We start from the raw sequence: 24737 nt of genomic DNA on the forward strand, positions 1-24737 counted from the left end.
GTCCTTTGAACAAGCTTGCAGCAGGCAAAAGGCAATCTGTGCTCCAGCTCCTCATTAGCTGCTGCCTGACAGTGATGGGTGACCCTGGGAATTCTCCTTCAAGGCTGCTCCTCCCGTGTTCCTCAGCTCTTTCTGCCTTCACATCAGTTATCCTTTAAAGAAGGACTTAAGGAGGAGGGAGGGAGGCTCTGCCCAGGTTGGATTGGGCGGAGTTTTCCTCCTGTCACTGCACAGGGGAAGGAGGGCATGAGAGTGAGCAGTGACATCCCTTCCTGGGCTGATGGGGAGCCAGCATCTGCCACCCACTCATCCCCCTGGCAGATTGCTGAGTGCAATAATGGCCAAACACTGCATTTATGTGTGGCTCAGCCCCACTGCTTCCCCTTGCCAGTGGCTTTGGAGCTCAGGGTTTATGTTCAGAAAATGCACAGAGAGCAGAAGAGGTAGGGCAGGGCTTGCACCTTGCTGTCATTCTGTTTGCCCTTCGCTGCCTGGTCCAGGGTTGTCCTTTCAGCTGTGTTTTATGGCTGGTTGGGCTGTGGGCTTTGGAAGCTTTTTAAAGTGGCATTTTAGTGTGTTTGAGTTTGTTCCTTGACCTGTAGTTGATTCCTCTGCCCTTGGCATTGTTTTCCTGTGTGCTTTTGAGGCTGAAGTGATTGAACTGCAAGCAGAGGTGCTTCCCAGAAGCAGGGGGAAGTTCAGTCACTTCAGCCACCCTCTGCTCTGGAGGGCAGGTGGGTTTTACAAGTGGCTTGTGTTCCTGTTAACAATTGCAATCCTTGCTTGCTGTCCAAGGCAGCGAGGGTTTGGCAGAGCAGGATGCAGGGAAAAGCCTCCTGTGCCTTCCCCTTGTTTGCTCAGGTCCCAGGCTGAGCAGTGATGTTAATTAGATAAGTCAGATACTCTGCAGAGCAGCCTGTTCAAGGACAAACAGATTTTAATTAAGGGCTGTGTGCACTGGAAGTCGTGTCAGTGCCTTGTGCCTGGACAGTTACTATGGGAACACCAGGACAGCACCCACAGAGTGTGAGGGTGTCCCAAAGTGAGCTCTGGGGCACGAAATTCGCTTTGGTCCCACCCCTGCAACGTATACCTGGGTTTTGTTGCTGTGGGAATGAGAACCTGCAGTTCAAGCTCTTAAAATCACCCCAGAAATTCCACACAAGCTGTACAGCAATGCCATGGACTTGGGAAATCGGTCTGCACCCCAGCTGATTGGATTGTTTACAGCTGGTGAACTCACTTTCTCAAAGACAACCTGGGTATTGGAAAGAGTTTTGTTTGGGTTGAAATTCAAGCTCAGTTAGGTTTGAAATTCAAGTTCAAATTAGTTTGTTTCTGTCTCTGCCACCTTCTAACTGGAATCCAACATGAACTCCAGTGGTAGTGGCTCGTTCCTGCATTTCAGGTCCTCTCAAGATTCATCCCCACTAAGCTGCCTGAAGTTAATCCTGCTGGTTTGAGTACAAGCTGTTTCTTGTCTGCCTTGAGTCCCAAAGCTCCTTTTGTTTGGGGTGTATCAGCAGAAACTTGTCAATACCTGAGGATGATGCAGGATCTGCTAACCATGGATGTACCTTGGGACTGATGAAATTTTGGTGGGATCACTGGGTAGAAACTCATTCTTACTAATTTTTGTGTGGTCTAGCGTGAGGATCAGCAGAGAGAAGTTAAATGTTTTTAATCCTAGTATTTTTATTCGTGCTATTGAACAGAAGCTGAGGCAGGGACAGATGCTGCCCTGGCAGCACAAGCAGCTTTCTTGTGTAAATAAAATAGCCACTCAAATGTGGGCTTTGCTTTGGAATGAAATGTTTGTGTGGGAGTTGGAGGTGGGAGCTCGCAGGAGCTGCTTCACAACCCCCTTCTCCCTCTTGTGGCTTTGGGGACAGATGAACAGCGAGCCAGAAGAGGCCACAGGTGTGTTTGGAGGGAGACTTTCAAACCAAGTCTTGTGCTATTTTTCTTTTGTTTGGCCAGTCCTTGTGGTTGTCCTGCTTTGGAGGACGCCAGTGTTGTGTGTTTGGAGGCACAGGGAGCAGGGAGATTGCCAGGGAAGTGGGTTTGCATTTCAGGCAGCTCCTGGAGGGGCTGCCTTTGTTTGCTGGCCCGGAGCAGCAGGAGCTGTGTCCTGGAGCTGCTGTGTGCAGGGTGGGCTGTCCTTGCTCTGCAGAGCCCCTGATGGCAGGGCTGGGCTGGGCTGGGGCTCCTGGGTGGCTCTGGGGAAGCATCTCCCAGGGCTCAGCAGGAAACTGCTCCAGGACGAGCCAGCTGGGCAAGCTGTGCTCTTGGGCTGGGCACCACAAACTTCTCCAAGTGCTCAGAACAGACTGGACACCACCTGTGGGCACTTATTATCTTCTGACATTTATTATCTTCTGAAACCACCTGTGGGCATTTATTATCTTCTGACAGAGCCTTGCTGTTCTGCCTCTGGACAAGGGAGCTCTGTGTTTTTCTCAGCAGATGTCCACCTTTGACCTAGATAGTTTTGACTTTTAAAAATGAGCAGAAAAAGAGCAAAGAGAAGCATCAGGATGGAGGAGCAGGAACATGCTGTGTCCATCCCCCTTGGGAAGGGGCTGGCTTTGCAGCAGGCAGGACATTTCCAGTGAAAGTTTGGGATAGGCATGGTCTAACAGGGACAGCTGTGGCTTAGGGAGGCCTTGGGGCACTCAGAGGGGATGTTTTCTCTCTCTGGAAGCAGTGTCACTGCTCAGAGTGCTCTCTCTGACAGCATGGGGTGTGCCAGTGCCAGAGGTGTCAGAAAAGGCAGGGGAGGACAGTGTGCCTTTTCTGCCCTGGAGGGCAGTGTGCTGAGTGCCTGTGGAAAACCTGACAGCAGCAGAGTTAATGGAAAGCAGACACTGAGCTGGGAGCTGCTCAGCCAAGAAAATCTGCACAGTCCAGGCTTTTCTCTGGTACCCAGGAAAATCCTGTTACCATTTGGCTTCCCTCTCTGTTACCCCAGGGAAAGTGGTCCCGGTGTAAATTCCTGGGTATATAATTCTGCAGCACCTGGAGGAGAACAGGTGTTAGTGCTGAGGTGATTCCATGCCTTGGAGCCAGGAGCCCTGAGCTTCTTGTCCAGATTCCTGCCTTTGGCTGCTTGCAGACGGGGTCTGTAAATCAGAGAATCTTAGAATGGTTTGGGTTGTAAAGGACCTTAAAGACCCTCTCATCCCAAGCCCTGCCATGGGCTGGGATGCTTCCACTTGGAGGTGGGGTCTGGATGCTCCAGGGGAAAAATTAAAGGTGTGTAATGAAGCAAACTCTAAGCAGCCACACTCCTCTAGAAACAATTCCTTGTTTTTGGCAGGATGGAGGCATCCTGCCTGGAGCTGGCCCTGGAAGGAGAGCGCTTGTGCAAGGCTGGGGACTTCAAAGCTGGGGCAGCTTTCTTTGAAGCAGCAGTGCAGGTGGGGACAGAGGACCTGAAGACTCTCAGTGCCATCTACAGCCAGCTGGGCAATGCCTATTTCTACCTGAAGGAGTATTCCAAGGCCCTGCTGTACCACAAGCACGACCTTACCCTGGCCAGGTGAGTGTGTCAGCTCTGCTTCATCCTCATCAGGCACAGCCCTGAGTGAGGCCAGGTTCTGTGGGGTCTAAACCCAGAAATACACATCCCAAACTGGCCCTGAGGGTGGTTGTCCTGTGTAGATCCTGAGACTCACCAAGGATGGGACAGCTGCCTTCAGAGCAGGGAGGTGGAGAAAGGGATGTGGATGTGGGGAGGGTGCCTGCAGCAAGAGCAGGGTCCACTTCTGTCCCCAGCACTCCCTGCAATGACCTGCAGTCATTAGAGCATTCTGAAACTGCAAATTGGGAACAAGGATCTGCCTTCAGAATTGTGGGAGCCTGTGGGAAGCTCTCCAGGCAGATGTCTGTGCTAAGCTGCAGCTTAAATCTACCTCCAGCAGATATTTTTTTATTTTCTGAATTAAAATCTCTGAGCTCTTTAACATCTTCATCTTGTAGAACCATTGGGGACCGAATTGGAGAGGCCAAGGCAAGTGGCAACCTTGGGAACACCCTGAAAATCCTGGGGCAGTTTGATGAAGCTGTGGTTTGCTGCCAGAGACACCTGGACATTTCTCGGGAGCAGGGGGACAAGGTAATGCTTCCAGCAGGAAATATCTCCTGCCTTTAAAAATAACCTGTCTGCAGGTCAATAAATATGATCTGGTGTGAAGGTGGGCTTGGGAGGAGCTGCAGGGGGAAGCTCTCCCTTCTGGCTGCCATCACACATCTGCTGCTGCTGTGAGGGTGAAGATGGGGAAGGACAGCGTGGGCTCGTGGCTCTGAAAATTGGGGAAGGACAATGTGGGGTCATGGTTCTGAAAGATGGGGAAGGACAGTGTGGGATTGTGGATCTGAAAGGTGGGAAAAGAAAATGTGGGCTTGTGGTTCTGAAAGGTGGGGAAGGAAAATGTGGGCTTGTGGTTCTGAAAAATGGGAAAAGAAAATGTGGGGTCATGGTTCTGAAAAATGGGAAAAGAAAATGTGGGCTTGTGGTTCTGAAAGGTGGGAAAAGAAAATGTGGGCTTGTGGTTCTGAAAGGTGGGAAAAGAAAATGTGGGCTTGTGGTTCTGAAAGATGCTCATGGCTCTGAAAGGTGGGGAAGGACAATGTGGGCTCATGGTTCTGGCCATCTCTGCCCAGCAGAGGAGAGGTCCATGCTGGGATGTGGAGTGTGACACTTTGCTGTTTGCTGTTCTTCCTCTCTTTAGGTAGGTGAGGCCAGAGCTCTCTATAATATAGGGAATGTTTACCATGCAAAGGGAAAGCATTTATCCTGGAACACAGCCCAGGACCCGGGCTACCTGCCTCAGGAGGTCAAGGACACACTACAGAAAGCTTCAGAATATTATGAGTGAGTATCCAAGCTTGGCCAGCCCCTTCTCCTGCTGGGAACAGGGCCACTGGCTGAGAATTTGCAGGTTGTAATGGATTAGGAATACTTCCCTGAGATGCCAAGCTGTGTTGGCAAATTAATCTCAAGGAAGGTGAGGAAAGGCCTTTTTAAAAGTCTGAGCTGAAATTCATGCTGGTATTGGCTTTGTGGAACTCTCTGCGGGTTGAATTGTGATCATGCAATGAAGTGCAGCAGTGTGCTGCTGGCCAGAGCTGGGTTGGCAAGCTGAGCTCCCAGCTCCTGTGGCCCCTGCTGCTCTCTGCTGGCCTCTGTGAGGATGGATCCCTGCGTGTCTCCATCCCCCTCACCCCAGGGAGGAGGCACTTTGAAGTCCTGGTTCTGCTCAAGGATCTGCACTTTGTCTCACTTGTCACAACCTTCCATTTCCCAAATCATTTCAAAGATCAGTCATGTGCCACACAGGAAGGTCAGCACCCGAATTTGGGGCTTGTGTTTTCCTCCTTGTGCTTCAGAGTTCTGCTTTTGTGATGCAGTTTTTAAATAGATCTTATCACTCTCTGCATTTTAAGTGCAGAGAGTGATAAGATCTTTTATCCCTTCCCTGATATCTGAGGATGTGATAGTGCCCATGAACAGCTCACCACCCTTTTCCCAAGGAGTGGTGCATGTAGCATAGCCAAGGGGTGAGTTTGTGCCGGTGGTGAGTGCTCCACCATTCTCTGTGTGCTGTGTAAAGGGTAAAAACAAGATGAAGAAATACCAGGAGGCTCCCAGAGCAGAGCCCTGGCATGGCACTGTGGATATGGCCTCTCTCCCTGCAGCAGGACAGGGAAATCTCCTTCCTGTGGCCCTGGTGCTGCAGTGGGGCCATTGCTGGTTTGATGGTGTGTGAGCACAGGTGTGATCCTGCACAGAGCCACCCACTGCCTGAGGGGACACAGCAGCAGGACCTGCCCCCTGGCTTGGCTTGAGCTGCCAGGAGTGTCCAGCACAGGGTCACCAGCTTGTCGTCTGTGCCTGGGGGAGAAATGCCTTCTCCAGGGCTGCCTTTCCTTCCTTTCTGTGCAGGGCTGTGCCTCATGGATGCTCTGCCTGCTTTCTTTCAGGAGGAACCTGTCCCTGGTGAAGGAGCTGGGGGACAGAGCTGCACAGGGCCGTGCTTATGGCAACCTTGGCAACACCCAGTACCTGCTGGGCAACTTCACTGAGGCCATTGCCTTCCACAAGGAGGTAGGAGACACCTCTGCTCCTTCCTGGCAGCAGCTTTGCTTCTCACCCCAGCCCAGGGAGATGTTTCCCCCAGCTGTTCTCCTCCTCCTGTGGGAGCCCGGGTCTGCCCTGTTGTACCAACTCACTCTGAGCAATTCTGCCTGTTTATTGTTCTTGTCACTCTAACGCCTGTTGTACCAACTCACTCTGAGCAAACTCTGTCCTGTTGTACCAACTCACTCTGAGCAAATCTTACTCCAGTCCCATCAGCACATCTGAGCAGCCTGAGGGAAGGGTGCTGTTGGCTTGGAAACCAAAGGAGGGATCCAAGGGCAAATTGCAGCTGGGTCTAGCAAGGAGGTTTTTTTTCTGCTCTTAATTTGTCTCAGTCTAGATTTTAATAAATGCAAGCCATGAATTTAATTAAGCTGCTGAAAGAGCTGTTGATCAAGCATAAATGCTGCTTGTAGAACATAATAACTTTCTGCAAAGCTTTACAGGGAGGTGAGGTGACAAAGTCCCTGCCCCAATTCAAATGCAATTTAGCTTCTGTTGCAGAGTATCAGTTTCCCATGCAGGGAAGGTGGAGGTTCACTGCTTCTCTGGTTTTTAAATGCTGGGGGAACAGCACTGGGGTATTGTATTTGCTGGGTGCCTCGTGGCAGGAAGGAATGATGAATTTGACTCCATGTTCTTAGAAGGTTAATTTATTATTTTATGATACTGTATTATATTAAAAAATACTATAGTAAACTATACTAAAGAATACAGAAGAGATATTTTCAGAAGGTTAAAAAGATACTAATGAAAACTTGTGAATCCTTCCAGGGCCTTGACACAGCTTGGCTGTGATTGGCCAGTGAGTGAAAACACACCAAAAACCAATGAAACAATCTCCAAACACATCCTACATGAGCAAAACAGAAGAGAAGCAAATGAAATAAGAATTTGTTTTCCTTTTTTTCTGAAGCTTCTCATCTTCCCAGGAGCAAGATCCTGGGCGAAAAGATTTTTCAGAAAATATAACTGTGACACTGGGGTGCAGCATCACTCCCACTTCTCCAAGAGCCTTTCCTGATGCTGAGCTGCAGAAGAGGGAGAGGTTTCCTGCTGCAGCCACTCTGGCAGGCAGGTTCAGCTCTGGCTGGGTGGGAGCTTTGCAGCCCTGGGAGCTGATCCCCAGGGCAGATTGGCACTGCCATTTTCTGAAAAATCCCTTCATCAGGATTTCTTCTCCTGGAAAGTTGAGAAGCCTCAGAGAAAAATGTAAATAATAATTGTCTGATTGGCTTCTCCTGTGTTTTGCTGCTTTGGAATGTGGCCTGGAGATTGTTTACCAACAGGTGCATGTTTGGTTTCATGTGAATTGTTTTAACTTAATGACCAATCACCATCAGCTGTGTCAGACTCTGAGGAGTCAGATTCTCAATTCCTTCTTTGTCCTGGGGACCTCACAACTATCCCACAAGATCAGCTGCTGTGGGGCAGAGGGGTCAGTGCTGACAGGGCTGTGTGTGCTGTGTCTCTGCAGCGCCTGGCCATCGCCAAGGAGTTTGGGGACAAGGCCGCCGAGCGCCGCGCCTACAGCAACCTGGGCAATGCCCACATCTTCCTGGGCAGGTTTGACATCTCTGCTGACTACTACAGGTGAGTGCCAGGGGCTGCTCCTGCAAATCCTGAACTGCCACAGCCAGCCCTCAGCCCCAGGGGCTGTGACAAGGGGTGGCAGGGCTGCTGTGGTGGCAGTGCGGGGTTGTTGGGAAGGATGAAAGTTTGACAAGAAAGTCTCACAGATACGTGTGCTTAGCAGAAAGATTTTTGAATGTAGAGTCTGATGAAGGAATAGAGATGGAAGCAAGTTTTGATATAGAAGAATTGCTGAGCCAGTCTCACTGGATAAACAAGAAGGAAAAAGGTGTGTTAGTTAGAAGGGGTTTTATGGCTTAGAGCAAAGGATAAACCCACCCCAAACAAGAAGATATTTTTACCAAGCAGAAAGATAGCACAGGCAAACAAGTCAGCAAATGTTGCAAGTAGAAAAAAGGTCTCAGAATTTTCTACTGCAAGAAAACTGAAAAACAACTTCTAGCTTAAACTGCAATGTACTAACTTTTAGTGATTGGAGAACAGTGACATGAATATGGTAGTTATGGTAGTTATGATAGGCTGTAGATAAAAGTTAAGGTGTAGATTGGTTGTTCTGTATTAAGATGCTCAGCAAAGAAAAGTCTATAATGCATTGTAACCTAAACTCAGGGTCTCCAGGGCTGCCTGCAGCTGGAGCTGACAGCTGTAGGCACAGCTCTGTCACCCACAACTCTGGACTGCTGTAACACCTTGGATACAATAGACTGCATTTTGGAGAGCTGCCTGGGGTCCCACATCTCTCATCTAGGCTCTTACAGAGGTTGTTGCTCCAAGGGATGATTTCCCTGTTCCCTGCAGGAAAACGCTCCAGCTCTCCAGACAGCTCAAGGACCAAGCAGTAGAAGCCCAGGCTTGCTACAGCCTGGGGAACACGTGCACGCTGCTTCAGGACTATGAGAAAGCCATTGAGTACCACCTGAGGCACCTGGTGATAGCACAGGAGCTGGGGGACAGGTAAGGGAGTGCCTCAGGTGAGGGTGGAGAGCCCTGACCCTCGTCTGACTTCTGTTCTCTCTTGCTGGGGTTAAGCACTAGTGATGTGTGTGCTTGGAAGGCATTAGACATCTCTGGGCAGCCAGTCCTTGGTCCAATCATCTGGCAAAAACTTGGCCTGATTCACCTTTCTTGTGTCACTCAAACCTGAGATTGTGCCCCCAGTGCAATGTCTGTGTGGGCTGAGTGAGATTTCTAACGAGAGGTGCTTCAAAAATTGCATCGTGCTCAGTGCCTTGCCAGTGCTGCTGCTGTGTTGTCCCAGGAGGGCCTCTGGAGAGCTCCCTTATGTTCCCAAAAGTTGTATTTCCCTTAAAAGCTGTGTGTTTAGGGCACGCAAGGTGTGCCACTTTGCCCCATTGCTCTGGGTTGGTGCTGGAAACCTCCATGTACAGATGATGTTGCTTAGAGACCGTGCAGATGATGTATCTTGGTCTTGCTCCTCGGTATTTAGGAGGCTTGGCCTTCTAATTTTCCTTTAATTTTTTTTTTTTTGAGAGGTTGGTTCCTTTTTCCTGGATATTCTGCTCCTGAGCCCTCCTGCAGCTGCAGTGACTTTGCAGCGTGGTGCTGAATTCCCTGGGAGCCTGGGTGTCCTCCACTAGATGGAGCAGGGACATCAGGATGGGAGAGCTGTGCCAGCACCCGGGCACAGCTGCTCAGGGCAGGCACAATCCCACCCAAGGGTGAATCATGCTGTGGGGGTGCAGGCCTGTGGGCTCCTGCATTTCTGGGAACACACCCTGTGAGCAGAAGGTATTGAACAGGGTGACAAGAAAAACGGTGAAATGCTGATCAACCCGCCCAAACCTCTGAAAAGGGAGTTGCAGTCATGCTGAACCTCCCCCTGCGCCCCCAGGTGCTTTTTTTATCCCTTCTCCCCCCACATCTGCTGGTTTGCAGAGCTCAGGAGGCTCTGCCTGCTCCTGCAAACAGCTGCAAACAGCCAGGCTGGGGGTCTGGGCTGCCCAGGGCAGCTCCACGTTCCCCTGCTCTCCCTGGCTCCTGGAAACCAGCAGCAGTGCCCTGTGGAAATCTGTGCCTGTGCTCTGCTGGGTGCAGTCTCATGCTGTGAGTTCACCCTGGTGCTGCAGTGCTGGGGCTCAGCTGCAGCTGCTGCCTGCCTGCAGTGTTCTCTCCCTGCTGGTTCAGCTCTGGGCTGCTGCTGAAGCAGAGCTGGGTGTTACATTCTGTCCTGGTTTAGGGCAAATTTGGGAGAAAACCTCCAAAAGGGGTCCCCTCCAGAAAGCAAACCCACACAGCCCCATCCCACAACTGGTTTGGGAAGGATTCCTCGGAGAGAAGTGGAAAGAACCTGTTTATTTAACAGGCACAGCACCCCCAGCACACAAAATGAACAATACCAGATGACAGCACTCTGTCACCGCTCTGAAATGATGACAAATTCAGAAAGTCTCTCTTGGGGGTGGTCGCTCTGTTCTCAGTCCCTCTGGCACTGGGGCAGCTGCTGCGGCCACAAGGTGCAAACTCTCAGTGGTCCCAGGTCCCAGGAAGTCCAGGAAGAAATTTGAACTGCTTAGCTAAACTAACTAATGAGTAAAGCAAGAGCAAGCAGAAGCAAAGCAGAAGCAAGAGCAAAGTGAAAAGCAAAGCAAAAGCAGCACCATGTACTGCCCTGTCTGTGTGTCCTGCCAGCTGTGGGGGAGCAGCTGAGAGCAAAACCAAAAGAAAACTTTGACCCTTCAGAGCCAGTCTTGAAGGCACAGAACATGATATCCAGCATGAACAGAGCACACGGATGGGGATACAAGCATCACAACGTCACCCTAGGACACATTCTCTCTGTGCAGCTCTGAGAGGAGCCCTGGTTGTGTGAGGTGGAAGCTGGGCAGGAGCTCTGGCTTCTCCTCTCAGCCTGGGGCTCACCAGTGAAGCCAAAGCATGCTGGCAGTTTGTCCCTGTGGGTGCAGTCCTGCTTCCCCTGTTGTTCATCCCCAGTGTCAGAGGAGTTGAAGATGCCCAGCACGCTTCATTTTCAGTGTAGAAACTCTGTGGAGGTGGAAGCAGAGCAGGGAGCCTGGCTGTCAGGGCTCTCCAAAAGGCCCTGCTGGCTTTGCCCAGCATTTCTGTGCTCTGACAGTTTGCTGTCCTGCAGGGTGGGAGAAGGAAGAGCCTGCTGGAGCCTGGGAAATGCCTACGTGTCCCTGGGGAGCCACGAGCAGGCTTTGCACTTTGCAAGGAAACACCTTGAAATCTCCCAAGAGGTAAGAGAGGCTGGTGCAAACCAGAGGGAACCTGTGGCCCCTGGTGAGAGCGAGACAGTTTCATGCCAATAAGTTCTATTGATGCTCTCCCTGCTCTTGAAAGCCCTTCTCTCTGTGCTGGTTCAGTTCTTAGGAACTGCAGAGCTTGGCTGGAAAACACTCTCTTGATGGGAGGCTCCCAGCCTTGCCCTTGATGACAGCAAGTGTGTGAGCTGTACTTTGCTCTTAACCAAAGTTCTGGGTGAGAAAGGACCTGGGGACTCATCCCCTGGCTGGCCAAGGTGTTGTGCAGTGTCCAGGGTGTAAGATCCCAGTTTGCTGAGCCCAGGGAGGTTCCAGCTGAGCTGGAGCTGCAGTGTGGGTGCTGTCCCTGGGTGCACACAGCCACTGCCAGCCCTCTGTGTGTGCAGCTGCTCTGGGTTCACCTTGGCCTGGCCCAGCTCTCTGCAGCTTTCCTGGTGGCTCAGAAGTGCAGAAAGCCAGAATTCCACTGTTTGCTCTTTTCAGCGTGTTGAGGAAATCGGCTGTGGCCTCTTTAGTCTTCCCCAGATGAAGAAATTGCCCTCTTGAAGCACTAATTGAAATCACCATCTGTAAGTGTGCTGGGTGTTCTCCTGCCTGTCTCTTAGGTTGGCTAAATCTCCGAGTAGGGCTGACACAGCAGCCTAATTACAGATTTAATTATACTTATCAGGCACACAGAAATACTGTTCTTTGGCCCTGCACATTTTAGGACTTTACAGGCTCTGCTCAGGCTGGGGCTGAGTCCTCAGAGCCAGACAGCAGCTGGGAGGCCCTGGGAGGATCAGCCCTGGTGGTCCTGGGGCTTTTGGGGTGGAGGGGAGACCCAGCAGGGTGGGGGTCCCAGTGTTGTCATTGCAGGGTGCTGGCTGTGGCTCCAGCTGTGCCAGCTGTGGGTTCCTCATGGCTGGTGGCTGATGAAGTCCCCCCATCATGAATTATGGAGCAGTGCAGTGTCTGTCCCTTTGACAAGCACCAGGATTTGGGCCAGGAGAAGCCTTGTGGAATTCAACCTTTCCAGGCTGATGTTCATAATTCGCTTCCCATCGCCTTCTTCCCAACAAAAATCTGATGGTGGCATTTGAATCCATATGAAACCAGCTCAGGGTAACCACACTGGAAACTGCTGCAGGTTGATCAGAGGTCACTCACAAAATCCCACTGGAATGAAGGATATTTACCTAAAAACCCTGGGAGCTGCCACTGCTTTGGAGTACTTTTGTCATCTCAGAGTGCAGCTCTAGGAGGCTGGGGACAAGAACCAGGGCTCTGCTGTGTGTGTGTGGCAGCTCCTGCCCGGGGTCACTGTCCTGCCTGTCTGTTTCTGGTTGTTAATGGGGCTTTGGAGCTGATCTGAAATGAGTGGAAGTCAGGGAAGCACTTAATGAATGAGCATCAAGGACTGTAAGACCTAACATGGACACAGTCATTTCTCTGGAGATGATGTCAACAGCAAATCTCCTGTAATTGGCAGGGGGATTTATGCCTGGTGATAAGCCCTTTGATCTGCCTCCCTTTACTGGAGCTTGGGGCTTTGTCATAAATAATGTGGGGATTTATGGGTTTGTTCCATGCTGCAGACTATGGCAGGGGACACAAAAGGGCTGTTGCCAGGCATTTAACAGGAGTTGGCCTCTCCAGGGGAACAGCCAAGGTCTTCCTCTGTCACACAGGCTGCTGCTCCTCTGAAGATTAGAGGCTGTTTCTGGGTGACCTGTGTGCTGTGCAGCACAGCCATTCTCTGCTTGGCTTAAACTTTGAGGAGGATCCAGTGATGTGTCCCACAACTCCTCATTTTAAGATCTCTGTCCAAACATGTAACATCAGCTTCCTTGGCCTCAGGCCAGCAGGAGGTGGGAATTGGGGGAAATGTGGACTTTTGAAGGAATTTTTGGAGCATTGTGTGGGTGGATCACTAGGAACAACTCGAAGTTGTATGGCTGTGAGCCAGGAGAGAAGGGCTCCAGGGCCCTGGTGTGCCCACGTGGCTGATGGCAGCGTGGTGTCTGTGCTCAGTAACTATGGAAATCCTTGAGGAAGGGGGCTGGGAGTTGCAGGGCTCTCTGCCAAGCTCTGTGTGCCTACAGGACAGCCCAGATGAGCCCACTGAGGCTCAGTCCTGTGGCAGTGGACGAGCTGAGCCCTCTCAGTCCTGGCACTGAGCTGTTTGAGCTGCAGCACGGCGAGCACAGACCCTCTCCCAGTTTATCCCTGGGGAATCATTCTGGAGAGCTGTGTGGTCTCTCAGGTGTCTCTGTGTGTGATTTCGGGGTGGCACTGGCACCTTGCCTTTAACCAGTCCCTGTTGGTTTTGCTGCTGCAGATCGGGGACAGGAGCGGGGAGCTGACGGCCCAGCTGAACATGGCCCAGCTCAGGGCAGCCCTGGCCTTGGGCCCTGGCCAGGAGGACCTGGCTGCAGCTCATCCCTTCCCTGGCTACGAGGCACAAGGTGAGTTCCTGGCATTTTGGTGGCCTTGGGAAGTCAGGAATTACATGGTGTGGGGAGGGGAAGGTGTTTTCAAGTGGGCAGGAAATAGAAATGCTGGAGCAGAATGAGCTGTGGAGTTTGTGCCTTCACCACAAAGGGATGTTTGCTCTGTGCTTTCCACAAGCTGCAAAGGCAGGAAAGGATCCCCAAAAAAAGGGCGCAGAAGGAGTTAATGGAATTAATCTGCATTGGGAATGAAATTCCACGTGCCATGCAGCAAACCAGCTTTTGTATCTTTTAAAGCTCTGCAGGGCTCTTTTCTCTGATTTGACTGATACCTGAGGCTTTCAGGAGTGACTGAAAGGCAGGGATTTTTGGCTGCTCTTGTTCTGATTAGCACCCAGTAACAAGCCCAGGGCAGGGGCTGGAGGCAGGCTGGGACCATCAGCAAGCACTGGTGACAGGAACACCTGCAGCAGTGCTGAATGTGGAAACAAAATGTGACAGCACTTGGTCACAGCAGCCAGAGTGGCTTTACTGGGCTCTGGGTCACTCTGCTGTGCTGCCAGGGAGCAGGGTGGCACAGACAGGTCAGCACAGTGCTGCCAGGACTGTCCTGGATGCCCACTGCCCACGGGTGGGCGCCTCACAGTGCCAGCTGGCAGCTCCGTGCTGGGGCAGAGTTATTAATGCACAGCCTGCATCCCAGGAGGTGTCACTGATTAAATATGACCTTGTGGCACGGGCACAGTGCCCTGTGGGAGGCACTGACGTGGAGGGGATGGTGCTGGGGCTGAGGCACCGTGCCCTGGAGGGGCAGGAGAGGCTGGCTCTGTGTGTGTGCCCTGTATTGATCTCACATTGATCACCTGCTGCCTCACTGCCTGAGCTTCTCCTGGCAAGGGGAGGTGTGGGGAGGGAGCCAGCGTGTCCTGCTGTGCCCCACTGGAGCTGAGCTGTTGCCTCAAATGCTGTGGGGGCCACAGCAGCTCCCCCAGCTCCCTGGGCACCTCTTATCCTCTTGTAACATCTCCTGGCATCTCCTCAGGGAATTCCTCCTGGCAGGTTACTCTGTTGTGAAAGGGGGAGAGGAAATGAGCCTCAGTGTTGGGGCTGAGTCTGGGTCACAGAAGTGTGGATGGGCTGCTCAGTGCCCTCTGCAGATCCAGCTGTGCTGTGTTAACACCTGGAGCCAGCAGTGATGTTTCTGCCGGAGCTGTGCAGCTCTGTGGGATCCCTGGAGGATGGGAAGGGGCTGAGCAGCTGCAGGCAGAGCTCTGGAGGTTGCAGTGACCCCGTTAATCCGTGGTGCTCTCGCTCACATCCCCGAGGCTGGGGCTGTTTGTGGAGAGAAGGACAAAGCGTTCTTGGGAGGAACACAGCAAACAACTGGGATTTACAGTGCAGGGACAGAAGGATCTGCAGAGCTGATCTCCCCTCTCCAGCTCCTGGGAATCTGCTGGGGGAGGTAAAATCAGCTCTGTGTTGTTGGGCTGGGGCCACAGCGAGGGAGTGTGAGGTGACACCTGGCTGAGCTCTCAGTGCTCTGCAGGTGGGGAAGGGGCTGGCCCTGTCACAGGAGGCACAGCCTGTGGAGAGGAGCCTGACTCCTTGATTTCTCCTTAGCTTTTATCCTTTTCAGCTCTCTTGTTCCAAACTTCACTGGAGGATGAGAGGCCACCAGTGTGTCTCTGAGCCCTTGAGGGGAGGGAGAGGTATTTTATGACTGCCAGAAATTTTGGTACCCTCCTGTGCACCTATTAAATGATTAGAAGAGCATAATTATTTATATTATTAATAGCAGCAATTTCCAGCCAGAGGAACATCTGTTTCTGTAATAGGAAGCAGGTGAGGGAGTTGGGATTGGAGTTGGCTCCTGAACCAGCAGTGCCTTTTGATGTTGACAAATCTCATGGTGAGGAGAGCTTTCCACTTTTTTATTCCATTCAGATTCTTTTTCCTGCTTAAGGTTACAAAATGGCTGCACATTCCTAAGGATGCTAAAACCCTCTGATTAGGCAAACGTGATTAAACACATCAGTTTCATCAAGCAGGTACAGTAAAGCTTCCCAGCAGAGGCTGGGCCAGGTTTTCACTGTGGTGTCCTTCACAGGTTCCTTCTTGGTCACTGCCCTTCCCTGGGCTCTGGGGGTGGAAGGAGTGCCTGATGTTCCTCTCTGCCGTTCTGGCTCCCCTTGCTGAGCTCTTGATGATTTTAATTAATATTCTGAGAGTATTTGGATGTCAGAAGACAAAGCTGGAGGCTGGGGAAGTGGGGCAGGGCTGCAGAAGTCTTGTGAAAGCAGCGACCTTGTTGAGAAAGGCAAACACAGAGAGCTTAAAGCAACAAACTGAGGGGAGCTGGAGAGGAGCTGGAACACCAAGTAAATAAACAGGGGCTGGGTTTGCTTCTCCAAACAACCAAAAATGTGGCCCTGAATAAATCTCCTTCTCTTTCACACACTGCAGGCTGAGAGTGGAGTACTGGTAGGCTTTGCCTTTGGAGAGAGTGAAGGACTTTTCTGTGGCTGCACGGGGTTGTTTGTAGGGCTGAAGGCAACCAGGGTGAGAATCAGCACTGGGGGATGTCCTGGGGTGCGGACAGACAGACAGACAGCAGCTGGTGCCCTTTTGCAGATGAGGTGAAGCTGCAGATGTGCTCTGTGAGGAGCAGAGCTCCCACCATGGACTGGGAGCACTGAGCTGCCTTTCCTGGAATTAGGCTGATTTACAGGTCAGTTTGGGTCAGAGGATGAGCCTGACTCCCCTCTCTGCTGAGAAGTGGCAGGCACGAGGCTGCCCTGCTGGTCTGGTGCTCCAGGGGCTCTGTGCTGGGATTGCTCATCCCTGTGTGTTCTGCAGTGGGCACAGCACCCCGCTCCCTCCTGAGCACTGCTCAGCCCTGTGGGCTTTGATTGTGGGGCTCTGCATCCTCAGTGCAGTTTTGAGCTCATCTCTTCACAGGAATCTTTGAACCCTTGGATCAATCAGACTGAAATAGAAAAGAAAAAATCTGCTTTTATGTTTTCCAGCCTGTTTGTTTTTGTTTGTTTGCTCGCTTTAAATATCTTTGAAGTACCTAGAAAGTGTTTAGGGCTGATAAACCAGGCAGGATTGACCATCCCTCTGCTGATGCAAGCAGGGAGGAGGTGATGCTGCCCAGCCACAGGGATGTTCCTTCCCTGTAGTTTGCTCAATCTTCCTGCAGAAAACTGTCATCTGGGAGCTGTGGCAGTGTGAGAGCAGCATCTTGCTGACAGTGGGCCAGCCCTGCTCCCTCAGGCTGTGATTTCACTGTCTGGGAAGCATTTGCCTTCCCTGGGGCAGGCTTGGGGTCACATCCTCAGCACGGAGCCTGCCCAGTCCCCTCCAGTGACACTGAGCAAGGGCAGCAGTTGAAAGTGCTTCATGTTAAATCTCCTCAGCTGGATTTGCTTTTTCCCAGGAGCTGCTGGGCTGCAGCTCTGCCTTTTTTTCATGGTGAAAAGGGAAGCCTGAGGCTGTGCTGCTTAATTGTACCTGCTGATGCAGGGGTGATGGATGGATGAGGTGCTGCAGGAGCAGAGTGGCTTCTGGCCAAGGAGAAGGGAGGATTGGTGGGCTGGTGGCTTTGCTGTGCTCCAGCAGGGGCTCTCAGGGAGAAAATGCCATCCAGCTCCATCCAGTCCATCATCCATATCCATCATCCAGATCTCCCATCAGCACCAGACCATCATCCACATTCCCCGTGACTCCATCCATCCATCCATCCATCCATCCATCCATCCATCCATCCATCCATCCATCCATCCATCCATCCATCCATCCATCCATCCATCCATCCATCCATCCATCCATCCTTCCCCTTCCACAGTATCTGGAAATAGGAGTGTTTCTGAGCACTTCTGGGGGGCCCAAGAGACCTGTCAGTGTGGCCCTTCAGGAGAGCTGCTTCCACAGAGCTTCTGCAGTGAAGATTCAGGATTCTCAAGGATGCCTCCTCTTTATAATGAGTTTTTTTCTAAATCCTCTGCTGTTAGAGCTGTGAATTCATTCCAGCAGCACTGGTGGGGGGGATGAACCTCTGAGTCATTTGGATTTTAAACTCAGTAATTTAGCCCTCGCTTCAGACTGCCCCAGTATTGGCTTTAGGAAGTTTTAAGATACTCTTCCTGAGTATTTAACGTTCCTCTCTCATCCTGCTGTGCACTTGAGCCTCCTTCCCAGCACTGGTGTCAAATACAGCAGGAGTTCTTGCCTCACAGCAGAGGAAATGCTCCAGGACTGGAGAAGATGATGATGTTGTGCTACTGAAATTTGTTTTATCTTGGTGCCAGGGGAGATGGCAAGTGCTGGAAAAGAGGATGGGGAACAGGCCAGTTCTTGAAGCCTGTGGCAGAGAAGGCACAACGTGGCTTGTGGCAAAGCCATGCATCCAATCAAGATGAAATCTCTTGTTGTGGGCAGGGAGAACTTCTTGGAAATCATTGTTTCTGGGAAGGCTGAAGTTCCCTTTGGCTGCAGTTCCAGGCTCCAGCAGCGCTCCCAGCCCTGCTGTGCTGTCTGGTTCCTCAGTGCACCTTCCCAGACAGTTTTCCCTGGAAGCTGCTGGGTGGGAAATGCCCTGGCTGTGGTGCTGCTCTGGCCATGAGCACAGCACTGCCCTTAGGAACGAGATTGCTCTGCTTGCTGGGCCTTTAATGCAGCACAGAACAGACAAGAAGGAAATTTTCTTTCTTGCCCAGCTAGAATTTCTTTTTCTCTCTTAAAGCTTTCTGTGTGGATGGCCACGGTGTGCTTTGGCATTCCTCTGAGCAGGGCAAGGCCAGACCCTCAGCAGAGTCCCTGTCATCGCTGGGTGACCTCAGGACCATTCCCTGGCAGGGACAAACCCTGGGACAGCCAACCTTGGCTTAGCAAAACCCCTGGCAGAGCTCAGGAGCCCAGTCCAGCGTGGGCAGAGTGTTCTGGGAGCTGCTGGCTGATCACAGGAGGAGGGATCAAGTCCATCCCCTCTCTTTTTTAGAGGATTTTCCTGTGGGTGTTTGATGGCTGCTGAGCTGACACGTGGCTGCTCCTTCTCTGCCCTCCCTGAGTCAGTCTGGAGGACAGAATCGTGTCCTTGGGCTTGTCTGGCTGCTGGAGATGTTGCCCCTGTTAATTATTGCGTGTCACTTTGAGCTAAACCCTGCTTTTGATCTCTGCTTGCTCAACACCAGCTGATAATGGGTGGTGGGAGGTCATGAGACTCTGCTGCATCCTGGAGGGAAAATCCTGCCCTCAAAACAAGCCAGGTGCTGCTGCCAAGCGCATCTCACCTCTGCTGGATGAGCCCTGGGGCTCTGAGCCTCCTCCCAGCTCGGCTGATCTCCCAGGAGATCCCTCTGTCCCCACCAGTTCCTCTCTGCAGCAGAGATTGCCTGGGGGGTTTGGTTACAGGAGGCTGTGCCTGACACTGCCCAACCTTCCCACAGCCTCCAGGCTTGACTTTCTCAAGTGTTTTCTGCAAATACCCCTCCTAAATATTTCATTCTTTGACCCAAATTGCCAATATTTTATTTGCAAATCGCCCTTGGTTAGAGAAAAGCTGATGCCTGTTGCACATCTTGGGGAAAACTGAAATCAAAGATGTGCCCAACACCACAGCAATTACTCAAGAGTTGTAAGGCTACAAATAAGATCCCCTTGTATTCCAAGGCTGCAGCTTTCCTACCTTGAGTTTGCTCCTTCTGGGGGAGATAAATAACAAATAAGAAAGAAAGTGGCTCCCTTGTGCCATTTCTACCTGCAAGGAGGATTCTTTCTCCAGGTTTTAGCTCTTCTCTCTGAATGTGAGGGCTCTTGGCCAGTGATCCAGAGCATCTCCTCATTCCCTGTCCCCATCCAAGGAGGCTCTGTGCCAGCTGCTCACCCTGAGTGCAGCCAGGAAATGCCCCAGGGCTCTGGGTGCTGTGTGGATGTGCAGCACTGCTGTTATTGCTGTTATCGCTGTTCTTTTCAGCCCATTGCTCAGCTGTCAGACTGGATTGTGGAGATGCAGAACTGGGGTGACACAAGCACAGAGCATCTTCTGCCAGCTCAGCCAGACAAGCATCTTGATGCAAAGGGAATTTCTTTGTACTGCCACAATATTGTGTGCAGCTTTTGGAAAGGAACAGTTTTGCCACAGAGGAGAAAACGGCAGGATTCTTGTTCTGGAGCAGGGCTTTGTTGTGCTCAGGGCCTGTTGGGAGGCTGAGATTTGCTTGTGCTCTGGGTAGAGCTCATCAGTGCCCCCAGCAGAGCAGGGATCAATCCTGTCCTTGTGGTTCTGTGTCCTCAGCCACAGGAGGAGCCAGAGCTGCTGGGATTCCCTGGTCCTTCCCTACCTGCAGGAGCAGGGTGAGCAGATGGTCCTTCCATGGATGGGCACACAACAGCTTGGCACCAGCATTTTATGGCCCAGTCATTGTAAATAACTGATATTATTTGCTTTCTCTATTTGGAGAAAAGTATTGTTCTACCCCAGTAGCAACTGGGAAAACAAATGCCACCATTTATCAGGCGAGTGCTGACAATAATAGAGGTCAAGTGGATTTATAGTGCCAGAACCCATTATGTGTTTGAAGACTAATTAAAGCCTTAAATGAGATGCTTGTCCTACTGGAGGATGCTTTTTTTTTTTTCCCTTCTTTCTTTTCCTGCTGCTGTGCTTGTTCTCCCCCTCCCCCTTGCCTCTGTCAGAGCTTTGCTGTAATAAAGGAGCACGAGGCTGCCCGAGCTCCCCTGATGGGATGTCAGCAGAAGATGACTGGAGATGCTCTGGGAGCACTGGACCCTATCTCCACTGTCACCTGGGGGCTGGGAAGGGTTTCCAGACCAGCATTCCACCCCAAACAACGGGCATGCCTGCTCTGATGTAATTATCCTGAGCAATATTTAGAGTTGTCAGCCAGGATCAAGGTTTGGGTCTGTGCAGAGGCGGGGAGGTGCTGTCCACCCAAAAGCCAAGTCACTCTGTTGATCAGTGCAGGTACAGGGGGAAATGACCTTTTCATGAGAATACAGCAAGTCCTGATGTGGGGTTTGTTGTGTTTGGGGTGCCCAGCCCATGTTCTGTGGGGCTGCAGAGCCAGGAGTGCTGCAGGGGGGCTGATGCTGGCTCCATGACCTTTCCCTGCTGGTTTTCCATGAGTCCCCTGTCAGGTTGAATTCTGCCTGCTCTGGCACAGCCCCCCCGAGGGATCCAGCCTGTTCCAGCTGCAAAATACAGAACTAGGGCTGTGTCTGGGTGGGGGGCCCTGCTCTGCTGCTGCTGGAGCTGCGGGAGAGGGGGCAGAGCTGGGGCTCATCAAAGCTCATGTCAGCCTGATGAGAGCTCCTGCAGGGCTCCCTGAGTCGCTGCCACACATGTTCAGCTCCTCTTGTCAGCTGCAGTCTCTACACATGTTCAGCTTGATCTCATCAGCTGCAATCTCTACACATGTTCAGTTCCATCTCATCAACTGCAATCTCTACACATGTTCAGTTCGATCTCATCAACTGCAATCTCTACACATGTTCAGTTCGATCTCATCAACTGCAATCTCTACACATGTTCAGCCTGATCTTGTCAGCTGCAATCTCTTGGAGATGGGAGACTGTCCATGCAGGAACAAAGCTCTGTCTGCCCAGCTTGCCCTAGTGCTCCTTTCCATGAGGTCATCCCATCACCATCCTTGATAAACCTTCCCTGTGTTCTCTGTGGCTGCAGATTAAAGACAAGAATGTGAGAACCGTTAAACTCGCCTCAGCGGCCAAATTGCAAAAGCAAAAAGTTGAAAAAAAATTTTAAAAATCCCTTTGGTTCATGGTGCTGTTGAGATCATAGATGGGGAGGAGGAAGAGATTTTGAAAAAAAATATTTAAAAAAGGAACAACACCCCTGAAAAGAGCAACATCCCAGGAGCTCCAGGAAAACAGGGCATGAATGCAGCCAGTCAGGAGCGTTGCTCAGCTGATGTTCACAAGAAGGTTTCAACTTGCTCTCTCTGAGACCTCAGTAAACCTCCAAGACAGAGAGAGCATTTAGAAAGGTCCCTGAGGTTTTCCATTTCTCTGCAGCAGGCTTGGTAAACATGCCAATAAATGCTGGAGAGAGAGAGAGAGAGAGAGAGAGAGAGAGGAAAAAAAACCTTCCAGAGGAGCAGACCTGGGTTTTGAGCTGCTCAATCCTTCACATCCCTGCTGCTGCTGTGGAGCAGCCCTGGGGAGGAGGAGGCAGAGCTCAGCTTTGGCTGGGCATTAAGTGGTGCTGCAGGTATTTCTGGGCAAAATAAGTTGGGAGAGGCTGAAAGTTACATCTGGAGCCATCTGAGGGAATGGAGACAGAAAGTTAGACGGACTCCTCATGCCGTGGGATGCTTGTGAGTATGGAAAGCTCTGCTCTCCTGGAAGGTGCATTGAGAGGATGTGTGGGATGAGAAGGGGAGAAGCTCCCACATGTCTGGTGGGAGCTGCTGGTGGTGTGGATGCAGTTTCTTGTAGCTCTGGGTGATAGGGACCCTCTTAATGCTGCTTGTTTTAGTGGTGGTGAGCAGGGACAGTGCCCCCAGCACTGGCTGGGATTTCTGGGAGAAACAGCTGAATTGATGAAGTTTTTCTATAGTTCTGAACTTCTTCCTCTCTCACCTCAAGTGTGTGCAAACCCCACACAGTCACAGACGGCCACCAGCATCAGAGCAAGAGAAAAAGATGAGTTGTTGTGCTGGGGTAGGCTCAGCTGTCTGTGTCTGTTAAATTAACAGCAGGCAGGTTTTCTCTGCTCGGAGATTGATGGCTGCTGGCCAGCAGTTCAGTGCTCTGGGAACACACAAAAGCACCTGGGGATGGAGGTGTGTAATTAATGACTCTTTAGACAGCTGGAAATGATGTGTGTTTATCTAACTGGGCACACTTTGCTGCTTTCCTGCTTTCCTGGAAGTGGCTGTTAAAGGGAGCACGCTCACTTCCAGGGCTGGGCTGGCCTCTGGAGCCCAAATGTGGTGTTTGGAACCCAAATCAGGTGTTTGGAGGTGGCTTTTCCTCCAGATCCACCTTGCTGCTGTAGGTTGTTCTTTGGGGAGCCACGAGCAGCTGTGGCAGTGTCCAGAGGGTGTAAGTGGGAGCAGCCCAGCCCTGCTGTCCCCTCCTGCCTGAGCCACGTGGCAGCAGCCAAAGGTCCTTCAGCCATCTCCTCCCTGCTGAGGGTATGTGGTGGAGCAAATGGAGTTTTCTCCAGGGATGGAGATGTTGGGCTGCCCAGGCAGTCACCACCCCTGGAGGCGTTCAGGGAGTGATGGACGTGGCACTCAGTGCTCTGATCTGGGTGTCACGGTGGGAGTTGGTTGGATTTGAGGTCTTTGAGGCTTTTCCCAACACAAATGTTCTGAGGTGCTGACAGGTGGGCCCTGGCATTGTGTGGAGGGATGAGTTTGGTGGGAACGCTGCCTGCTGCTCGTGACGTGTGTTCAGTGCCTGTTCTCCACCTCCAGCCCTGATGTCAGTCCCCTGAACTCAAAGCCTGGTAATGAATCACCTTAAAACAAAGCTGGAGCTGGTGTGCTTTTTGGAGGAGAGAGGCAGAAATGTGCAGAAGTGTTTTGCTGATTGGAGTCTTGATGGTTGCAAGCAGCAAATCCCTTCATGGTGGTGGGGCACAGACATCAACTTCAGGTCACTTTTGTGATGTGAGTTTGTGACTCTTTATTTATTATTTAAATAATAAATAAATTTGTTATTTACCTCCCCCAGAAGGAGCAAACTCAGGGTAGGAAAGCTGCAGCCTTGGAATACAAGGGGATCTTATTTGTAGCCTTTCAACTCTTGAGTAATTGCTGTGGTGTTGGGCACATCTTTGATTTCAGCTTTCCCCCAGATGTGCAACAGGCATCAGCTTTTCTCTAACCAAGGGTGATTTGCAGATAAAAGACCCAGCTGGTCTGAGCTTGTATCTTGTGGAGCTGAGCTTCTCAAAGCAGTGCTGTCCTTGGAGTTGGTGCAGTTTGGATCCAGCTGTGGTGGCAGCTGGAGCCCTGGCTGAGCTGGGTGTGCTGCTGCAGGATTCCCTGGAGCCTTTTTCCATTGAATCCCCATGCTGTGCTTTCAGCCAGCCTCGATGTGTGAATTTTGTGCCTTTTCTCTGTTAGGTTTGCCCAGTGAGCAGCTCTGTGGCCCTGAGCTCTGGGCAGCTGAGGAATGGTGGGGTTTGGGGAGTTTGCTGCTGCAGGAACCACCCAGAGCTCTGTGGTTTCTGTTCCCAGGGCTCAGCACAGGGATCATCCCTCCTCAGGATTTGCCCTCCAGCCTGGAAGGTGTCACAGGACCCTGAGTGCAGAGTTTTGGGCTCTGCCCTGTGTGGTGCTGCTGGAGTGGGGTGTCACGTGGGGATCAGCTCAGCTGAGCCTGCAGGGCAGGAGCTTTCCCAGGTGTGGTGAAAGCATCCCAGGGCCATTTGGTACCTCCTGGCTGTTTGTCAGCAGGGCAGGAGCAGCTGGAAGGAGCTTGAAGGGAGACTGGAGGTAAAGAGGGTTTGGAAACCAGGAGTGAACTGTGTTTCACCCGCTCTGTTGTTGTTGGAATCAAACATCAAAATCTTATGAAATCTCAAATAAATATCATAAATCCTGCCAAGTTTTGATTCCTCTTTCAGGTTCAAGGCAAGATTTTGTTCCCCTTAAGGCTGGGCCTATGATTGTTAGAACACATTTGCTCCTTCACTTAGTTTTGCAGCGTCTGTGACTGTAGAGAAAAGCTCAAAGTTGAGTCCCAGAAACATTCTTTCAGCTATAAACATGATGATAAAGCAGGAAATCCACAGATGTATTAAATTGTCTCTTTGTTATGATTTTTCCCAATGCCAGTCCCATGGCTTCTGTGGTTTAGGGTGAGGTTTGTAACTCCTGAATTGCAGAGACCTTGTCTGAGATCGGGGTCATGGTGTGGCCTGGCTGCAGCTCGATGGCCAAAGCCTCACACTGCCCTGTGACAGAGCTTTAAAAACGCCCAAAACAATAAGGAAAAAAACCTCCAAATTCTAACCTCAAGGCCAGCACAGCTGCATCATCCCACCCCTTTGACTTTTAGCTAACCAGAGCAGAGATCTGCCGTGGTTTGGGTTCTCTGTGTGTGACATTTGTGTGTTGGTGACACCCCCCTGATGTGAGAGTGCTGTTTTGCAGGAGCCAGGCCAAAGAGACTCCAGAGGAACAGCATGGACAGCTTAGACCTCCTCAAGTTCCCTTCTGAAAAGGTAAGCAAAGATGTCTGGCCTCAGAGATCATCAGTGGGAATCTGTGCACAGATTCCAGTTGGTTTTTTGTTGCCTGGCTTCATTTGCAGGGAAATATGCAATTAGCA

The 24737-nt window shown here is 51.4% G+C and overlaps 1 protein-coding gene across 6 annotated transcripts in view; it reads left to right on the forward strand.

Moving 5' to 3' along the window:
• The window catches only part of GPSM1 (G protein signaling modulator 1), a 65546-nt gene that overhangs the window by 16974 nt on the left and 23835 nt on the right, over positions 1 to 24737 (forward strand). For 2 of the 6 annotated variants that reach the window (XM_030961645.1, XM_030961646.1), the window contains exons 2-10: positions 3320 to 3541; positions 3982 to 4117; positions 4734 to 4876; positions 5986 to 6109; positions 7620 to 7735; positions 8534 to 8689; positions 10845 to 10953; positions 13298 to 13424; positions 24560 to 24630. In XM_030961645.1, coding sequence (XP_030817505.1) covers positions 3320 to 3541; positions 3982 to 4117; positions 4734 to 4876; positions 5986 to 6109; positions 7620 to 7735; positions 8534 to 8689; positions 10845 to 10953; positions 13298 to 13424; positions 24560 to 24630 — 1204 coding nt within the window. Of the gene's footprint in view, positions 1 to 2887; positions 2922 to 3319; positions 3542 to 3981; positions 4118 to 4733; positions 4877 to 5985; positions 6110 to 7619; positions 7736 to 8533; positions 8690 to 10844; positions 10954 to 13297; positions 13425 to 21645; positions 21767 to 24559; positions 24631 to 24737 lie in introns of those variants that run through there. The other 4 variants (XM_030961649.1, XM_030961651.1, XM_030961647.1 and 1 more) reach the window with 3 other exon arrangements.

Source organism: Camarhynchus parvulus, chromosome 17 (genome assembly GCF_901933205.1).
Source record: "Camarhynchus parvulus chromosome 17, STF_HiC, whole genome shotgun sequence".
NCBI classification, from domain to species: domain Eukaryota; kingdom Metazoa; phylum Chordata; class Aves; order Passeriformes; family Thraupidae; genus Camarhynchus; species Camarhynchus parvulus.